This window comes from Engraulis encrasicolus, chromosome 6 (assembly GCF_034702125.1).
Source record: "Engraulis encrasicolus isolate BLACKSEA-1 chromosome 6, IST_EnEncr_1.0, whole genome shotgun sequence".
In the NCBI taxonomy this organism is placed as follows: Eukaryota; Metazoa; Chordata; class Actinopteri; order Clupeiformes; family Engraulidae; genus Engraulis; species Engraulis encrasicolus.
The window spans coordinates 31679352-31695934 of record NC_085862.1 but is presented as its reverse complement, the minus strand read 5'-3'; the positions used below and the strand labels follow the sequence as shown (position 1 = coordinate 31695934).

The window sequence follows — 16583 nt, the reverse complement described above, 5'->3', positions numbered from 1 at the left end:
TATGCCGCTTTCATTTCCAACACTGTCAGAGTTTACACACAGGTCACCAGGATTCTGGAACCCCTGAGCACCACCAATGGCAGAGGCTCTCTCTCGAGGAGGCGGCCAATTACCTCGCAGCCAGCCTGTGATTGACAGGTGTAATGGTCATTAGGGTGAGGAGGCGGTCACTCCGCGGGAGAGGCTGCCAGTCATGCTGCCAGAAGTGATTAGAGCTGGCCAGCCATCTACACGCATGGCCCCTGCACAAAACTATGGTGAGGTGGGATGGGGTTGACCAGCGAATGGGTTATTATCTTAACAGACAAATGTGTAGTATTTTGAAGTGCTGCTGATAGATATTTCGGTCACCCTTTCACAAACCGTAGTCCTTTTTTCACAAACATCAAGCATTAGCATTGATTGTCAAAATGTATGCTGCCTGTTCTCTTTTATACAAATATTTGAAATATATGGTTCTATGCAACCTGCAAATGGTGAAATTATTTCAATAGAGAATGAATCCATAAAAGTCCATCAATGTTGTATATGTCATATTATGAATATACACAAGGTCAAGGGCCTTGTTTATCCAAACTGTATTTCAAGCTGTAAGCTGTGGCTGAAGTAGGTGTGTGTGTGTGTGTGTGTGTGTGTGTGTGTGTGTGTGTGTGTGTGTGTGTGTGTGTGTGTGTGTGTGTGTGTGTGTGTGTGTGTGTGTAGGTGTGTGTGTGTGTGTGTGTGTGTGTGTGTGTGTGTGTGTGTGTGTGTATGTGTGTGTGTGTGTGTGTGTGTGTGTGTGTGTGTGTGTGTGTGTGTGTGTTTGAGAAAGTAACATAATGTGCACTGACAAAGAGAGCTGACTTTGAGTGCTTGGATGTGTGTTATAATTTGTTAGAGGTCAAATTGAGAAGGGTATCGGGAGTCTGGGGCGTCAGTCAAACTGCACCCACTCATTTTACACATATGCAGAGAGAGAGAGAGAGAGAGAGATACAGACAGACAGACAGACAGACAGACAGGCAGAGAGACCGACGCACACGAACACGCACACACTGACAGAAACAGAGACAATAATTCCATTCTAGCGTCTCCAGAAACACAATTTTGTCGTTAGATGGTGAACAGTTGCGAAAGACTCCATCAGTCCTCATGCGCTCTTCATCCTGATGCGTCAACATGTTTGTAATTGGAAACATATTCTGTCTTCGAACACACACACACATGCACGCACGCACACACGCAAACATGCACACACACACACGTCCACAAACACACACACACACATGCACACACACACACACAAACACACACACACACACTCTCTCTCTCTCTCTCTCTCTCTCTCTCTCGCGCGCCTGTAATGAGCTGTCTTGCTTGCATGAAAAAAGCTGAAGACACACGCACACACAGCACACACACACACACACACACACACACACACACACACACACACACACACACACACACACACACACACGCACACACACACACACCATCATGGCAGAAGACTGGTGGACGCATGAGATGATTCAGAAGGTGTGAGATATGAGAGTAGCACAGGCCTTCTGTCTAAGTGCAGGGTGGTGCCAAACTCACACCTCATCTATCACACACACACACGCTACACACACATGTACTCACCACGCCCAAGTATGTATACTACATCAAGACACAGTCACAGACACAGACACACACACACACGCTACCCACACATGTACTCACCATGCCCAAGTATGTATCAAGAAGCAGACACAGACACACACACACACACACACACAGACACAGACACACACACACACGCTACCCACACATGTACTCACCACGCCCAAGTATGAATACTACATCAAGACGCAGACACACACACACACACACACACACACACACACACACACACACGCTACACACACATGTACTCACCACGCCCCAGTATGTATACTACATCAAGACGCAGACACAGACACACACGCTACACACACATGTACTCACCACGCCCCAGTATGTATACTTCATCAAGACACAGACACAGACACACACACACGTGTACTCACCACGCCCCAGTATGTATAGTCAAGACGCAGACACACACACTCACACACACACACACACACACACACACACACACACACACACACACGCTACACACACATGTACTCACCATGCCCAAGTATCTATACTACATCAAGACGCAGACACACACACACACACACACACACACACGCTACACACACATGTACTCACCACGCCCCAGTATGTATACTACATCAAGACGCAGACACAGACACACACACACACACACACGCTACACACACATGTACTCACCACGCCCCAGTATGTATACTTCATCAAGACACAGACACAGACACACACACACACACACACACACACACACTACACACACACACACACACACACACACACACACACACACGCTACACACACATGTACTGACCACGTCCAAGTATGTCTACTACATCAAGACGCAGACACAGACACACACACACACACACACACACACACACACACACATGTACTCACCATGCCCAAGTATCTATACTATATCATTTAGGCAAGAGTCGTCTAGGCCACTTGAGCTGCCGTTTAGGCCAGCTTTTTATTATTATTGTTCAAACACCAATCACACGAACTCTAACCCCTAACCCTAACCCACACCCTAAGCCTAACCCCTAACCCTAACCCACAACCTAACCCACCCAGGGTGGCCTAGACGACTCTTGCCTAAATGAAAAAGGCCTAAACCACCAGTCACCACGCAGACACAGACACACACACACACACATGTACTCACCACGCCCAAGTATGTATACTACATCAAGATGCAGACACAGGCACACACACAGACACAGACACACACACACACCACGCCCAAGTATGTATACTACATCAAGACACAGACATTCACCCACACACAAATACACACACACACACACACACACACACACACACACACACACACACACACACACACACACACACACACACACACACACGTTTTCACACCCAGCACCTCGAATACTGAGGATTTGTCAGGACCCTTAGTGTCTTTGTCCGAGGAAAAGGCAGACCATTAGCGTCTCGATCTGATGCAAAAGTCTGTGACTGTGAAAGTTGTAATTTGACTTTACTTACTTATTCTGTTGTGTGTTGCCAGTAGGTGGTGCTAAAAGTTACCAAAACAAATGACTTTCTAGGGGGCGCTATGCTATCCCATGTTTTGTGTGACACATTGATGTTGCATACACAATCTTGTCATCCTGTGATGAAAGGAAGTTAGAAATGCAAACCCTAACCCTAAAGGTTCACACATTTCTTAATAGCCTGTGGTACAGGTAGCCCAGTTATTGAAAGTAAATATGGGCACGTGGAACAAAGTTGCTGTCGGAGATTACACAAATTGCTCTGAAAAGTGTGAAATCTCTGGCTGCTTGACAACGCGAGACAAGACAAGGCTGGAAAGGGTTGTGCGCAGAGCATGTAAAATCACAGGCGCCAACCTCCCCTCCCTCTTTTCCATTTTCTCATTACGGGTTATCAGTAAGGCAAGGAAAATCATAGCCGATCCCTCACATCCAGCACATCATCTAATTAACCTCCTCCCTTCAGGCAAGAGATATAGAAGCATCACAGCATCCACATCCAGATTTAAGAACAGCACATACCCACTGACTATCAGACATCTTAACCTACCATCATTTCCTACTCTCTATGCATTTCACCCTTAATGCACTTTATTATCTCAGCATAATCTGTACTGCTGTGTAATGTCTGCTGGGACCCTCTCTGTTTACTGTTTGTGTCTACCCATAGTTATATTTATTGTATTGTGCTTTGCAACTGTGTGTCTTGTCCATTATTTGTATTTGTTTTGTTTTGTTTTGTTTTGTTTTGATGTTTTGTATGCTACAAAACATTCCTATCACCTTTGTTGACATGACAAATAAGCTCTTGAACTTGATTGATGCCAGGAGATGGAGGCAAAGATTTAAAAAATGCATTACAACGGAATTCTACAGAGCCTAGAGTGTGTAAATTGCAATTAGAATTTCGTATATGTCACATGTATGGTTTAAATCCTAGGTCCAATAACAAATTCCATAAAATGAAGGCCATGGTTGGGTTATAGTTGTTGTAAGCACATATCAGCATGTCATAGCTTTTAGGTAGATACTCACCTCACATTCTATCAGTCTATAAGGTAGCTGGAAATGAAAAATGAATGTAATTAAATATCAAAAGGCTACATGGTGCAGTTTTGCTGTATTTCCATTTTGAGTTCTCAACACCAGCACATATTGAAGTCAGTGTTAGCCTTGGCCTATGAAGCTCATTAACCCTTTATAGCGCACGTGACTATATATGTAACCAGCTATCCAGATACTTTGTTGTGAAACAATGGTTCTGCCCCTTTTTGGGGGAAAGCAAACCAAATGTCTCATTAACTTTCCTGAAACATCGGCTAGGCTAAATGAACACAGTCCATGCTTCAGCCAAGGCCGTTTGGCTACAGTATATCACGAAAGTGAATACACCCCTCACAGTTTTTCAGATTTTTGAGTATATCTTTTCATAGGAAAGCATTACAGAAATTTCACTTTGACACAATGATTAGTGACCTTTTAACAACTTATTTAACCGCTTACATTTCTTTTTCACTCAGAAAAAAACAAAATACAGCCATTAATGTTTGAACATGTACTCACAAAAGTGAGTACACCCCAGATTAAAATCCGGTAGAGAAGGGGCTGTGTTGGCTCGAATCGTCTCGAAATGAAACGAAATGAAAAGGGATGAAAAGGGAGGTCATCAGTGTGCGCTTCAACCTTTCTTTGCATTGAACTTTCAAATTTTGAGTCTGCATCTGGCTTGAATAGATTGGTGTGAGCTTTGAATGCAATCCTATGGAGAATATCATGATCTGCTTCAGTAGTCACAGTGCATGTTGACATGCATGTTTCTTTTAGGTGTGTTTCAGATTGCCAATGTTGACAGCATTCATGCATCCCCAAACCATGTCAGTCCCACTACCATGCTTGGCTATTGAGAGGATACACTTTTTTGTAAAACTCACCTGTTTACCACCACACATGCTTGACACCATCTAAAGCAAATTTGTTTATCTTGGTCTCAAGAGAGATGAACAGACCAAGGATATGGATCACTGGAACCATGTCGTGTGATCTGAAGAGACCAAGATAAACAAATATACTTTAGATGGTGTCAAGCATTTGTGGTGGTAAACAAGTGAGTTTTACAAAACAAGTGTATCCTATCAAAAGCCAAGCATGGTAGTGGGACTGACATGGTTTAGGGATGCATGGATGCTGTCAACATTAGTAATCTGAACATGCACTGTGACTACTGAAGCAGATCATGATATTCTCCATAGGATTGCATTCAAATCTCACACCAATGTATTTAAGCCAGATGCAGACTCAAAATGTTAAAATTCAATGCGAAGAAAGGTTGAAACGTACACTGATGACCTCCCTTTTCATCCCTTTTCATTTCGTTTCATTTTGAGACGATTTGAGCAAACACAGCCCCTTCTCTACCGGACTTTCATCTGGGGTGTACTCACTTTTGTGAGTACATGTTCAAACATTAATTGCTGTATTTTGTTTTTTACTGAGTGAACAAGAAATTTAAGCGGTTTAATATGTTGTTAAAAGGTCACTAATCAATGGGTCAAAGTGACATTTCTGTAATCCTTTCCTATGAAAAGATATACTCAAAAATCTGCAAAAACTGTGAGGAGTGTACTCACTTTCGTGATATACTGTATATTATTTGAACAGCGGACAACACAGCACGTCTTCGGCATGGTGAGCGTGTGTAGCGAAGGGGAGTAGAGTTGCCCAGCCGGGACTCGAACCCAGACCTTCCGGGGTAGTAAACCGGGGCTCTGACCGCCACACCAAAGAGCCAGGCTCGTTGGCATGTTAGTCAGAACACACCCACAACCCTAGTTATGGTCACTCCATCACACTGGCTTACCCTTCGGGAAGGGCACCGTACGCTTCACACAGTCATGGTGTCCCTCACGCAACTGCCCATCATGCTTCTCCCATCCAGTGTGCCCCGTCATCAATGCTTCACCCATCACTGGGGTCCCTCACAGCGGGGTCACCAATCCTGGGGGTCCCTCACATGGAATTATGGCTCAGACACAATGGGTACGCTTCCGATGGCCTCACGGCAGCCATCCCACTTCTGACACCATTTGTAGCGAAGGGGAGTAGAGATGCCCAGCTGGGACTTGAACCCAGACCTTCTGGAGTAGTAAACTGGGGCTCTGACCGCTACACCAAAGAGCCAGGCTCATTGGCATGTTAGTCAGAACACACACACAACCCTAGTGATGGTCACTCCATCACAGCGTGAACGACGCTAGTCTACAGGTCCGTGTCTTTCGTTCATGTGACTCTTAAAAAATTTGTTCAAGATTCAATAGGTCTACAACCTCAAGTTCGACAAAAAAAGATTCATTACTATGAATAGCAAATTACTAGGCTAAATGCATCATCTACAGTATATGATGTACAGTAGCTACCTTATATCAACTACATATACCCAATATGTATCAACTACTCAAAATCTCAAAGTTGGTTTCAGTTATAAAACACACACACATGTAATTTTTCAAGCTACACACACATGTACATTTTTCCACTGGACTTTTGCTGACGTGCAATATTTGATGCTTCTGTAATCTGTAAGAGGATGTGGTATTTTGGTTTCAGAATAACAAGCATCAGAAGTGCAAAGTTGGCGGCTTTTAGTTTGATGGGAAAAAGTTTTATCACTTTAGAGCACTGGCAGTCTGCGTTAACAGCAGGTCAAAGACTCTATTTAAGACATATCAAGCCTACTGTACCAAGAGGACAGACAAAGTCTGAGCAGTTAGTTAAGACTATTATAGCTGCTATGTAAGGGTTAACGTTCGGCGAGAAGGTCGCTACCGTGGAATAGCAGCACGACAGAGAGAATCTTTAGACCCCGACGCGGAGCGGAGGGGTCTTGTTCTCTCTGAAGTGCTGCTATTCCACAAAGCGACCGACTCGCCGAAAGTTAACCCGCTTATTATATGTATATACTTAAATGATTCACACATGGCGGGGACATTTCTTTAGGCCTATTTAATGTTAAGATTGTTGCTGCGCAAAACAAAACAGTGCCGTTGTGAAACACCGCTAGGCAACAGCTAGGTAGCCAGGACAACAGGTGTTGTCTATCACAGCAGCTGATTAGAGTCTTGTTGAAAAGTCGCTTTAGCAGTGAAAAGTCTTGTTGCCATTGACAGCGGTCTGTTATAGACCAACCCGTCCGTTATCGAAAAATAACAGACGTGCGAACGTTGGGGAGCCCCGTTGAAATGAATGGAGCATTCGACCGATGACGTCACAACCATATAATAAGTGGGGGTTCACGTATCTGCCTGTAGTGTAACCTGTACAGTATACTTTTTGCTTAAACAATGCAGTGTTTTCATCATTATCACAGTTTAAAAAATAGAAATGGGGATGCACATATGAGCTGCTTGAGTTGATGTATTGTTGAGAAGATGAGGATGCATGATAATTGTCAGAGTCATATCCCCTGATTGTTAAATGATACTGGTTGCCCCCGACTGTTGTGGTCTCAACAGCTTTAGTAGAAATGTGGACTCCATTGACTGGCAAAAATGCTCCTCCTGCTTTCTCATCAACTTTGTCAATTTTTGACTGAAACTTTTAAAATATTGTGAAGTTCCTTAGTCCTTCCATAGTGCAGTGATGCCTGATGAGACCTATATATGAGAAACAAAGAATTGCTTGAGGTTGTACGTAGAGTGGCCAGTGTTAGATACTTGCCCAGTGTGTCTAAATGTCATTTGGTTGATAAATAACTGTTTGCTTATCTTGGAATTAGCAGGTTTCAGAGAGATTGCCACTCTCACAACCAAAGGCTTGCAGACGTTTCTCCATATGATGCAAGAGTTGCACTTGCACTGCATTTTAAAGTGGAAATGAAGCACTGACCATTATTCAGTCCCTCCAGTTTTTCGCGATTCAGCGATCGCGTGGATTCATGCAAATTCAATGATATTCCGCATAATTTCACGATGCCACGTAATTCCTGTAAAGCCGCATTTTTCCCGCAAAATTTCCCCTTTGTCCCCTTCAACATTCTGTGGAGTTTATTGATTTATATTTTCGTCAAAAAAATAAAAATGTGACTACAATACCACCGGAGACGAAAACCAATAGGAAGCATTTTTGTTAATATGTCACTGAAACATTGAAAAATAATTGCCTGCTATTTCGCAAGTCGCGACCCTCATCTCAGCAGCTCCGCGTCTCTCTCCTCCCCTCCCTCACACATACACGCAGGCGTCGGTGCTGCACATCCGTGACCTTTCTTTAACAGCAGTAGCCTACTTTTCAGTGCAATCCTGGCTGGAAAAAGTATTGTTGCCCATTTATCCATGACGAAGAAGTGTATGCAGTCATGAAATAGTGGCGGTGCTGTCGCACAGTAGCAAACATCTTACCTTACATTTTTGCGCAACTTCTCCACTCTCCCCTGTCGCTTTCATGAGCATGCTACCCGACGGTCGTTGTCTGATCTTTTTTCAATGTTCGCTAATGTTTGTAATTTAAGGGTCTATGTCTATGCGTAGGCACAAGCCTTCTGATAACAATCACTGTAGTGCCGATCGCAAAGGATTCGATCGGAAGTGTGGAGTTTTGCAACTTGTTTCAGTCAAGGACACCGAGATAGGAAGTGAACGCTTTCACTGTGTTATTGCAATAAAGTCTTGCGAATCCATGCAACCATGCACACAACCATGTCAACGAGAGCGTGTATGCCATCACAACTTTGCATCAAGCAAATAGCCTAATATGCAACAGCTTGCAATACGAGCACGAGAGAGAGAGAGAGAGAGAGAGAGAGAGAGAGAGAGAGAGAGACGCGTCTTCCAACAGGTGACATTGTAACGCTTGCATACAACCTGGCTACTGTACCCCGCGACGCTCTTCATTAGCCTACTGGTAGGCTATACCCACAAGTATTTTTTCATAACGCGCAGTCCCGTTTTCCCCCGAAGTCGTTCTAAAATATCGACAGAGATTTATGAGTGTCGCGGCCATGATTTTTTTACACATTGGACGCACTGGCTTATAAGACGCTCTGGCAGTTTTTGACAATATTTTATTATTGTCAATATTTTATTATTCTATTATATAGGAAGTTTGTTCAGAATCTCTCTCTCTTTTGTCGTAAGCCTGCTTAGACTGATTGTGGTTTTCAGTTACCAAAAAAACCCAGAAAGGGGTGCAAAATCTTTGCAAAAAATGAGAAAATGCTGCAAAATCTTTGCAAAAAATGAGAAAATGCCGCCACAAAATCAGACATTTTGACCGCAAAAATCACAAAATCCCACCGCAAAATCCTGGAGGGACTGACTATTATCATTTTTGGGCGGCTTATTTATTTTCATAAACGAATGGATTTTCGTTGGACTGCACTTTTAAGTAGTTTTGCTGAAAAATGACATGTTATTACCGAGTTTTGCCACAAGGGCGCAGCCATGTTCGCCGCCTACATAATGCGAATGGTAGAAGTTGGTGGCTAATGTAACCTTCCATTCACTTAACGTTAGCATGTGCTAACTATAGCGCTAACTGACTCTAATCATGGCAGTAAAATTGAAGAAGGACGAGGGGTTAATTTTACATTGTCCCTGGGTCTTCTATGCTATAGACCTACTATCAGATCAAAGACAAATGCCAAGTGGCATTATCACTTTGTGTCAAAAAGCCTTTGTACGAGCATGGTAGGATAGCTGCAGCCATCCACCCATTGCATTCACCATAGGACAGGAGTCATGACTGTGGGGCTGCTCGCTCTCATAGGTTCGTAGTGACAGACCGTCACAAGACAACGTCTTTTTCCTGCATTGTTGGACGCTAATCTGAAAGCCCATGTCGTGAAGTTGGCTATGTGATCCAATTCAACCATAATAGAAAATAACTTGCAAAATTGGCGGAAGTTTGGAAAGCTTTGTGAAGGGAAGGGACGCTGCCTGTGTGTGTGTGGCTATCCCATCCCATCTCTCGTCTCGCTCTCAGAGTCGGAGGAGCTTTGGGGATTTGAAGTTAATGCCACGGGAAATGAATACACACATTAAACTATCATGGCCTAAATGAAGTTATGGCATGCTTAAGTAGCTGCATCTATTGTATTAAACTATTTTGTTATAAAAGCCGCGAATGCATCCTCAAACTGGCTGGATTGGATTTGACTGGATAACACCGATAAACGTGGGCACGTGAAATTATTAATTCAGGTGCTTGGAAAATGTTGGCGAAATCATCGGAAGATGAAGGTAGGGAACTGCAACATTGCACGATTATGAAAGTGATCATGTTGGCTCATGCCAAAATTTGTTAGCGACTTGTCACCTTAGCAAAAAAGCTGCTTGTTTACCTGTGGTTCATGTGATGGGATGTCTTGTCTGCCTTCATGCCTCATATTTGTTCTGTCCCACCCAAACACGTATTCTTGCTTCATTTGGGTTAAGCAAATAAGCTCAAATAAGCTCATAATCAGCCCAAATGTTTAATTCACTACTATCATAACAGCATTAGAATAGGACACTACCATTCGCGTGACGTCACCCGCTGTTGGCTGGAAACGTTAACAGAAACGTTACGTGTTTGTGCTTTATTTTTTTATTAACGGCTTAAATTTCAGACTTCAAAAAAATATATATTTGCTGGCTTATCTTACTGGTGTTATAGACCCCTATTTGGTCACTGCTTCATTTCCACTTTAAAGCTTTCATTTTCAGTTTTGTTTTAGAGTGAAATAACTGAAACTTTCAAATTCTAATTTACTAGGAATGGGTTGAGTCATAAATCATCAAGTATTGTACCCCAAACACAATTTCTTTGCCTTTTTTGCCAATGACAATTAAGTCTTGAATCTCTGATTTTTTCTTGACTTTAAAGAAGAGACGCACCCACACTTTCTGTGAGGCTGCAGAGAAAGGCACAACTTTCTGTAAGTCAGTCTGGTAATGTTCAGATTCTGGGAACTCAACACATTGTTACCGGCTGTAACCTGATGATGTGGGCAAATTAGCTCGAATTGGTGGAGTTTGGGCTCAAGTCACAATGCATACGTTATCAGAATGATCCTCATACTTCCCTTTTCCTTTACGTCAAGCCTGTACTGTATGCTCTGGTATGATCCCATTGAGTAACATTAGTGTTACTGTGTAACATTTCTTCAAACATGAAATTGCAATATCTATAGCTGATGTTTTCATGTGCACCATTTACATACAATAACATTAAAGGATGGCAAAATACATTTTGATGAATGGCAGTTTTCTTGATCTTTCTAAAATATTTCACTACAGAAAAAGCATGTTACTTGCACTCACACCTTCCAAGTGCTCATAGTCCAAGACTATAGACAATTGGGATTAAGATGGTCTGCTACTAGGCCAGAGATGACTGGAATATTGAAATACTTGTTTATTATTTTATTGTGCAGCAAACAAAAACCCCACACATGGAACATCCCCCTCTATACACATATTCAGAACAGTGGATGGACAATTGAGAGAGATGTTGCTGCTGCATAAAATGACAACACTTGCATACAATGTATTGACTTGAATAAATGTAACAATACATTTGTTAATCAACATTATTTACCATGTAAAAATCATTTACACTTAATGATTATTTGAATCATGAAAGGAATTATGTAGTTCGCATTTTGCAAGTTCACATTTGACGAGTTGAATGCAACTTCAATATTTAGGCCTACTATATGGAGTGCCATATGTCACAACTTAAATATTTACTTGAAGAGTGCCCTGCAATATGTTACACATTTGTATTTCATTTGCTTTGTCTTCTGCTTCCTTTTTAAAACAGAAAAGAAGAACTCTTAAAGGCCAACTTCCGATAAAACTCAGTTTTACTCACTCCTTTCGAAGATCGGACGGTCACCCCAAGTTAAACTCACTTGCAAGGCTCTCATAGCGGTGCGTCAACTCTCCTGGCTGTGTTTCCCGGTGTTTCCCAATTTACATCAATAATGCAGAGAAACGAGCGAATCACGAAAGCCTTTCTGTGTTTCGTCACGTCGAAAGAAGGCGTTGCCCACAAAGGTTTATATCGACCCATTTATCTAAAAACATGTCGAGTAATTTTTTTCTGCTTGTTTTCAAAACAAGCAACGTCTGGTGGTCCGAAACATAGCTTAGCTTAGCTATCAGCTGGTTGCTACTCTCAGGTACACACACAGCACAAAGCCTCATGCATAAAGCCTGCTCACTCCGGTTGCTCCGTGCCTACAGCTCGCCTAGGGGTCGCTGTCGAAAGAGCACAGCCCTGAATGGAGCCTGCACGCCTCCGTTGGCGCCCCTATAGTGCAGTACCATCCGGGGAAGTGGCGACTCTGTTTCCCATTACATTCTCTCCAGGAGCTGGAGGACTGAGCCAATCAGAGACGCGTTTCTTTGAGAGCAGGAGGAGTGAGCCAATCAGAGACGCATTTCCACGAGAAACACGGAACACTCTCTCGTTTCTCCACAAGCCACCTTGCCAGCTTGCAAAAACGTCTTGAAACAAAGCAACCAGAACGTTTTTTAAAACAGGACCAACGCGTAACACATTCAACAACAATTGGGAACACGGCAATATTAATTAAATTACGTTGAGAGGCGATCTTTAAGACCTCTTTGACATCCTTCCTCAAAAGTACATAAAGCTGAAGATCAAATAGGGGATTGAGTGCAAGCAAAATGTCAGATATTAAGGCCAGATGGATCACATGCATCATATGCATCGTATGCACCCCAAAGACATTTATTGTAACTATATATGGTAGAAATAAGATGGTGTAAATAAGCAGAATAAGAGCCAAGATACTCCTGATGCGAATCTGGTCATTACGAGGCACTGACGTCCTGGAGAGGGCCCTCCATGTTGCCACAAAAAAGAACATTACCAGGGGATACGGGAGAAGCAAGACTGAAGTGAAACCATGAGTATTGTTGAAAATGAATGCATGTGTAACAGGGTAGACCTGTCTACAGTCAAGGTGAGCTTTGTCCCTTGCCAGCTCCCGTAGTAGTCTGTCGTCACAAACTCGGCTAGCTGCTGAGTGGCTCCGCAGTAAGTGGCGGCTAGCCCATTGTTTTATAAAAACAGCTGCAAGTGAGCAGTTAGCTGGAGCCCTCCCGGTGTTTGGGATTTTGTGCTGGCGAACGCTGCACTCTGACTGCGCTAGCCAGAGATCCTGGGATGGCCAGCCCCAGTTGTGAATCCATATCTGTCAATGTGGAGGTACGTGTTCATGTAACTATATGATGTGTGTTCGCTAAACATTCAGAATAGTGTATTCACTACCATGTTAATCTCTAGGTGAGCCAGATCTTCCCTTGGTTTGCGACATGTCGGTGCCAACCAGTAACTCGCACTCTGTCCTCCTGTGCTGAGGTATGTGTACCGGTGTGTTATGTTAACACTGTTCTATATATTTAATGATGGACTTGCATTCACTGATGTTTGTTTGCCTCACCCCTCAGAGTGTGCCGTCGAGGGTCGGCAACATTGCTTAGTCCTACTGCTGTTTTGTCCCTGCCCAATTAGTTTTGCTTTTCTGTTTGTTTTTGTTTGTTTAATTTCCGCCCGGCCGCCTTCCCCCCTCTCCTGGTCTGACTAGTATTGCTGCTGTTAACTAGGCCTACCTAGGCAATAGATTTACTCTGTTGAAGTTCTATTCTCTCACCGCTTTCAGTGCAGGCCCCGTGACTCCTTATGCACTTGTAGCTTTAGGGGTGACGTGCACAGTTTGACGTGTAAAGACTTACTGATTGAATCACTTGCTTGCAGTGGAAAGACTTGCTGTTTAAATCACTTGCTTGACGTGGGAAGACTTACTGATTGAATCACTTGCTTGCCGTGGTAGCCTATGCCTATGCGCATATGGTAAATAGGAGGGTTACCTGCACTGAGCGTCTCATTGAGTTCTACCATATAACCTCAGACCTCCCCCTCTGCACATTCCTGTCCCTTTTTGTTTCCGGCGGTCCCGGAGTTTTAATGTATGTTTATTTTCTTATTTTAAATATGTGTTAATAAAGAAAAGACTTTTTATTTTGAAACAAGAAGTACACGTCTCTGCCTACGTCTATCCGAACCTGTTGTGCCTTGGGTTATCATTGTCTTCAATCAATACTCTGGGTGGCGAAATTCCCCCAGTGGCGTAGTCGTGCAATTACACATAAAAGGGTAATTATTGTTTTAAGGATAATTACCGTAAAAGTTCCACTCTGCTACACAAGGATGAAGGGGACAGCCGGTAAAATCCACATCAGTACAGAAACTATTACGGATGTCCTGCGAGTTTGGATGTTTCTGTACCAGACAGCATGAGCAATCATTATATATCTCTCTGCAGATATACACATCATGAAGAAAATGTTAACTTGTAAACTATATATGTAAATGAAAAGCAGAACCAGAGCTTCTCTTAAGTAATTATGTCCCTGCAATGATACCAAAAACAACGCAGATGCAATTGAATTGGTGCAGACTTGAATCAGGTCAGAGATGAGGAGGTTTGTGACATACACAGGAGCTACTTGGTCAGGTCTCACCTGGGAGCACAACTTGTACAAAGCAAAGCAAATTCCAGGAAATGCCAGGAACAAGATGACCCAGCAAAATGCCATTTTAATATTTAGACATTGAATGATCGCAGACAAAGGAGGGAGGTTGAAGTTTTGAGTATGATTTATGCCATTGTGTTGAAAGTCAGATACATTGGTGCTTGTCTGGTTGTAAGGCACCTCCATTTGAAAGGGAACTTGGGAGTCTTTATCTCTAGAAAGATCAAATGACAAACATGTCAAATCTGAATAATCCCAAAACTACATACATCATAGTTTTTACTCAAACCAAATGTTATATTAATTTCAAAATTGTGTGACTACTAATGCAGAGAAATAGAAAAGAAATCTCAGTAAATTCAGACTATGCTAAATCATTGTGTGCTCACCTTTGTGCTGTACTTCTGTCTTTGGTCAAATCAACTGACTGCCCTCACAAAAATAGATCCAGTTGGCACGTATGGTCCACCCACCCAAAATGAAAAGGTGGAGCATGCACAGCTTTGAATGAATGTCAGCTGTTAACAGAGCCATATCAAAACTCATTTATCATCCTTACTCTTATCCAAAAATTACAGGACATATTTATTTCATTTTATCAATAGAAAATGAAAGGGGAGGTTGTTATACATCAGGTAAGACTGTGTATTTCAATTGATGTGTTCAGTATTTGTCCGTACTGATTCCCCCACTGTAAGAACCTTCACAGGACAGTTATGAAGTTGCGGAAGTGAAAGCTATGGTTCGCAAGGGATATATCCCAAATGGGTAAACACTACGGATATGGTTTTTCATCAATAAAGCGAACACCTTATTGTTTGGACGTGCCTTGTAGAAGTATTATAGCGATCGTAATTCACGTTTACTATTTCGCTGACAGCTTCCGTTCACTGTCATTCATGTGAAGCTGCATGTTTTCGCCTTCGAATACTCTGCTGGGCGGGACAGATGTGCCGACTGGATCTATAGAACGCATCTCATCTGACTGATGAGCGTTTGTGTGTGTGTGTGTGTGTGTATGTCCGTCCATATGCGTGTGTGTGTGTGTATTTATGACACTATGAGCGTATTTTTATACACTATGTGCAGTTTTTTATATTCTAACGATAACTGTGTTTGGCAACTTCCTGAGACCAGAGAAGGTAGTCAATGTGTTTTTACTGTGCCTATGTTGACTTGTCTAAGGCCAGTCAAGCAGTAGTGATGACGTCAGGATTATAAAATTCTAGACAATTCTATAACCATACAATAATTGATGTGCTGCAGCTTCAGATGAATAAACCACAATTTTCATTATTGTAGTTAGAGAAGAGTGTATATAGGCCTATTTCATTGTCCTCAGGGAAAATTTGCCTTGGGCTTCACAGTCACTGTCACATACCGACAAACTCATCATACCCAGACCACTCATACTGTACATAAAAACAATAGGCCTACATGTGATACATAACATAGATACAACTGTGCACTACATAGCATGTCTGCTATCCTTTAAAGGACAAGTGCACTATTTTGAACATTAAGCCCCTTTTCTGAGTTGTCTGCAATGTTTTAGAGTCCCCCTCCCATCTATTTCAGGGTTTCTGTCGTGTTTTACTGTATTTTGTAAATACCTGTTTTTTTTTTTCTTTAATTCACAAAAAGGCTAATAAAAAAATTACTTGCATTTCACCTTCAAACGTGTTGGGGAATGCTTTTAACTGAGTATTTATTTATTTTTTATTTTTTTAAATGTAAATGTTTGATAAATATAAAATATTAACATAACATTTCCCTTAAATGTGCATAGTCATAGTGTGATTGCACAACTTATTACCGCGTCACTACTTCTGCATCTTGAGATGATTAACTTTGTCAGGAAGCCACACACTCCAGCTTCAAATATGTTTTGTTATCTACAGTTTAG

At 42.3% G+C, this 16583-nt stretch overlaps 1 protein-coding gene across 1 annotated transcript in view; it reads right to left on the bottom strand.

Annotated features, from left to right (window-relative positions):
• The window catches only part of LOC134451547 (G-protein coupled receptor 4-like), a 21917-nt gene extending 7177 nt beyond the window's left edge, over positions 1 to 14740 (bottom strand). The window contains exons 1-3 of the mRNA XM_063202052.1: positions 14346 to 14740; positions 13795 to 13835; positions 12880 to 13034 (exon numbers count right to left, since the gene is read on the bottom strand). Of these exons, the coding sequence (XP_063058122.1) occupies positions 12880 to 13034; positions 13795 to 13835; positions 14346 to 14740 (591 nt within the window). The remainder of the gene's footprint in view (positions 1 to 12879; positions 13035 to 13794; positions 13836 to 14345) is intronic.
• Positions 14741 to 16583: the final 1843 nt, after the last annotated feature.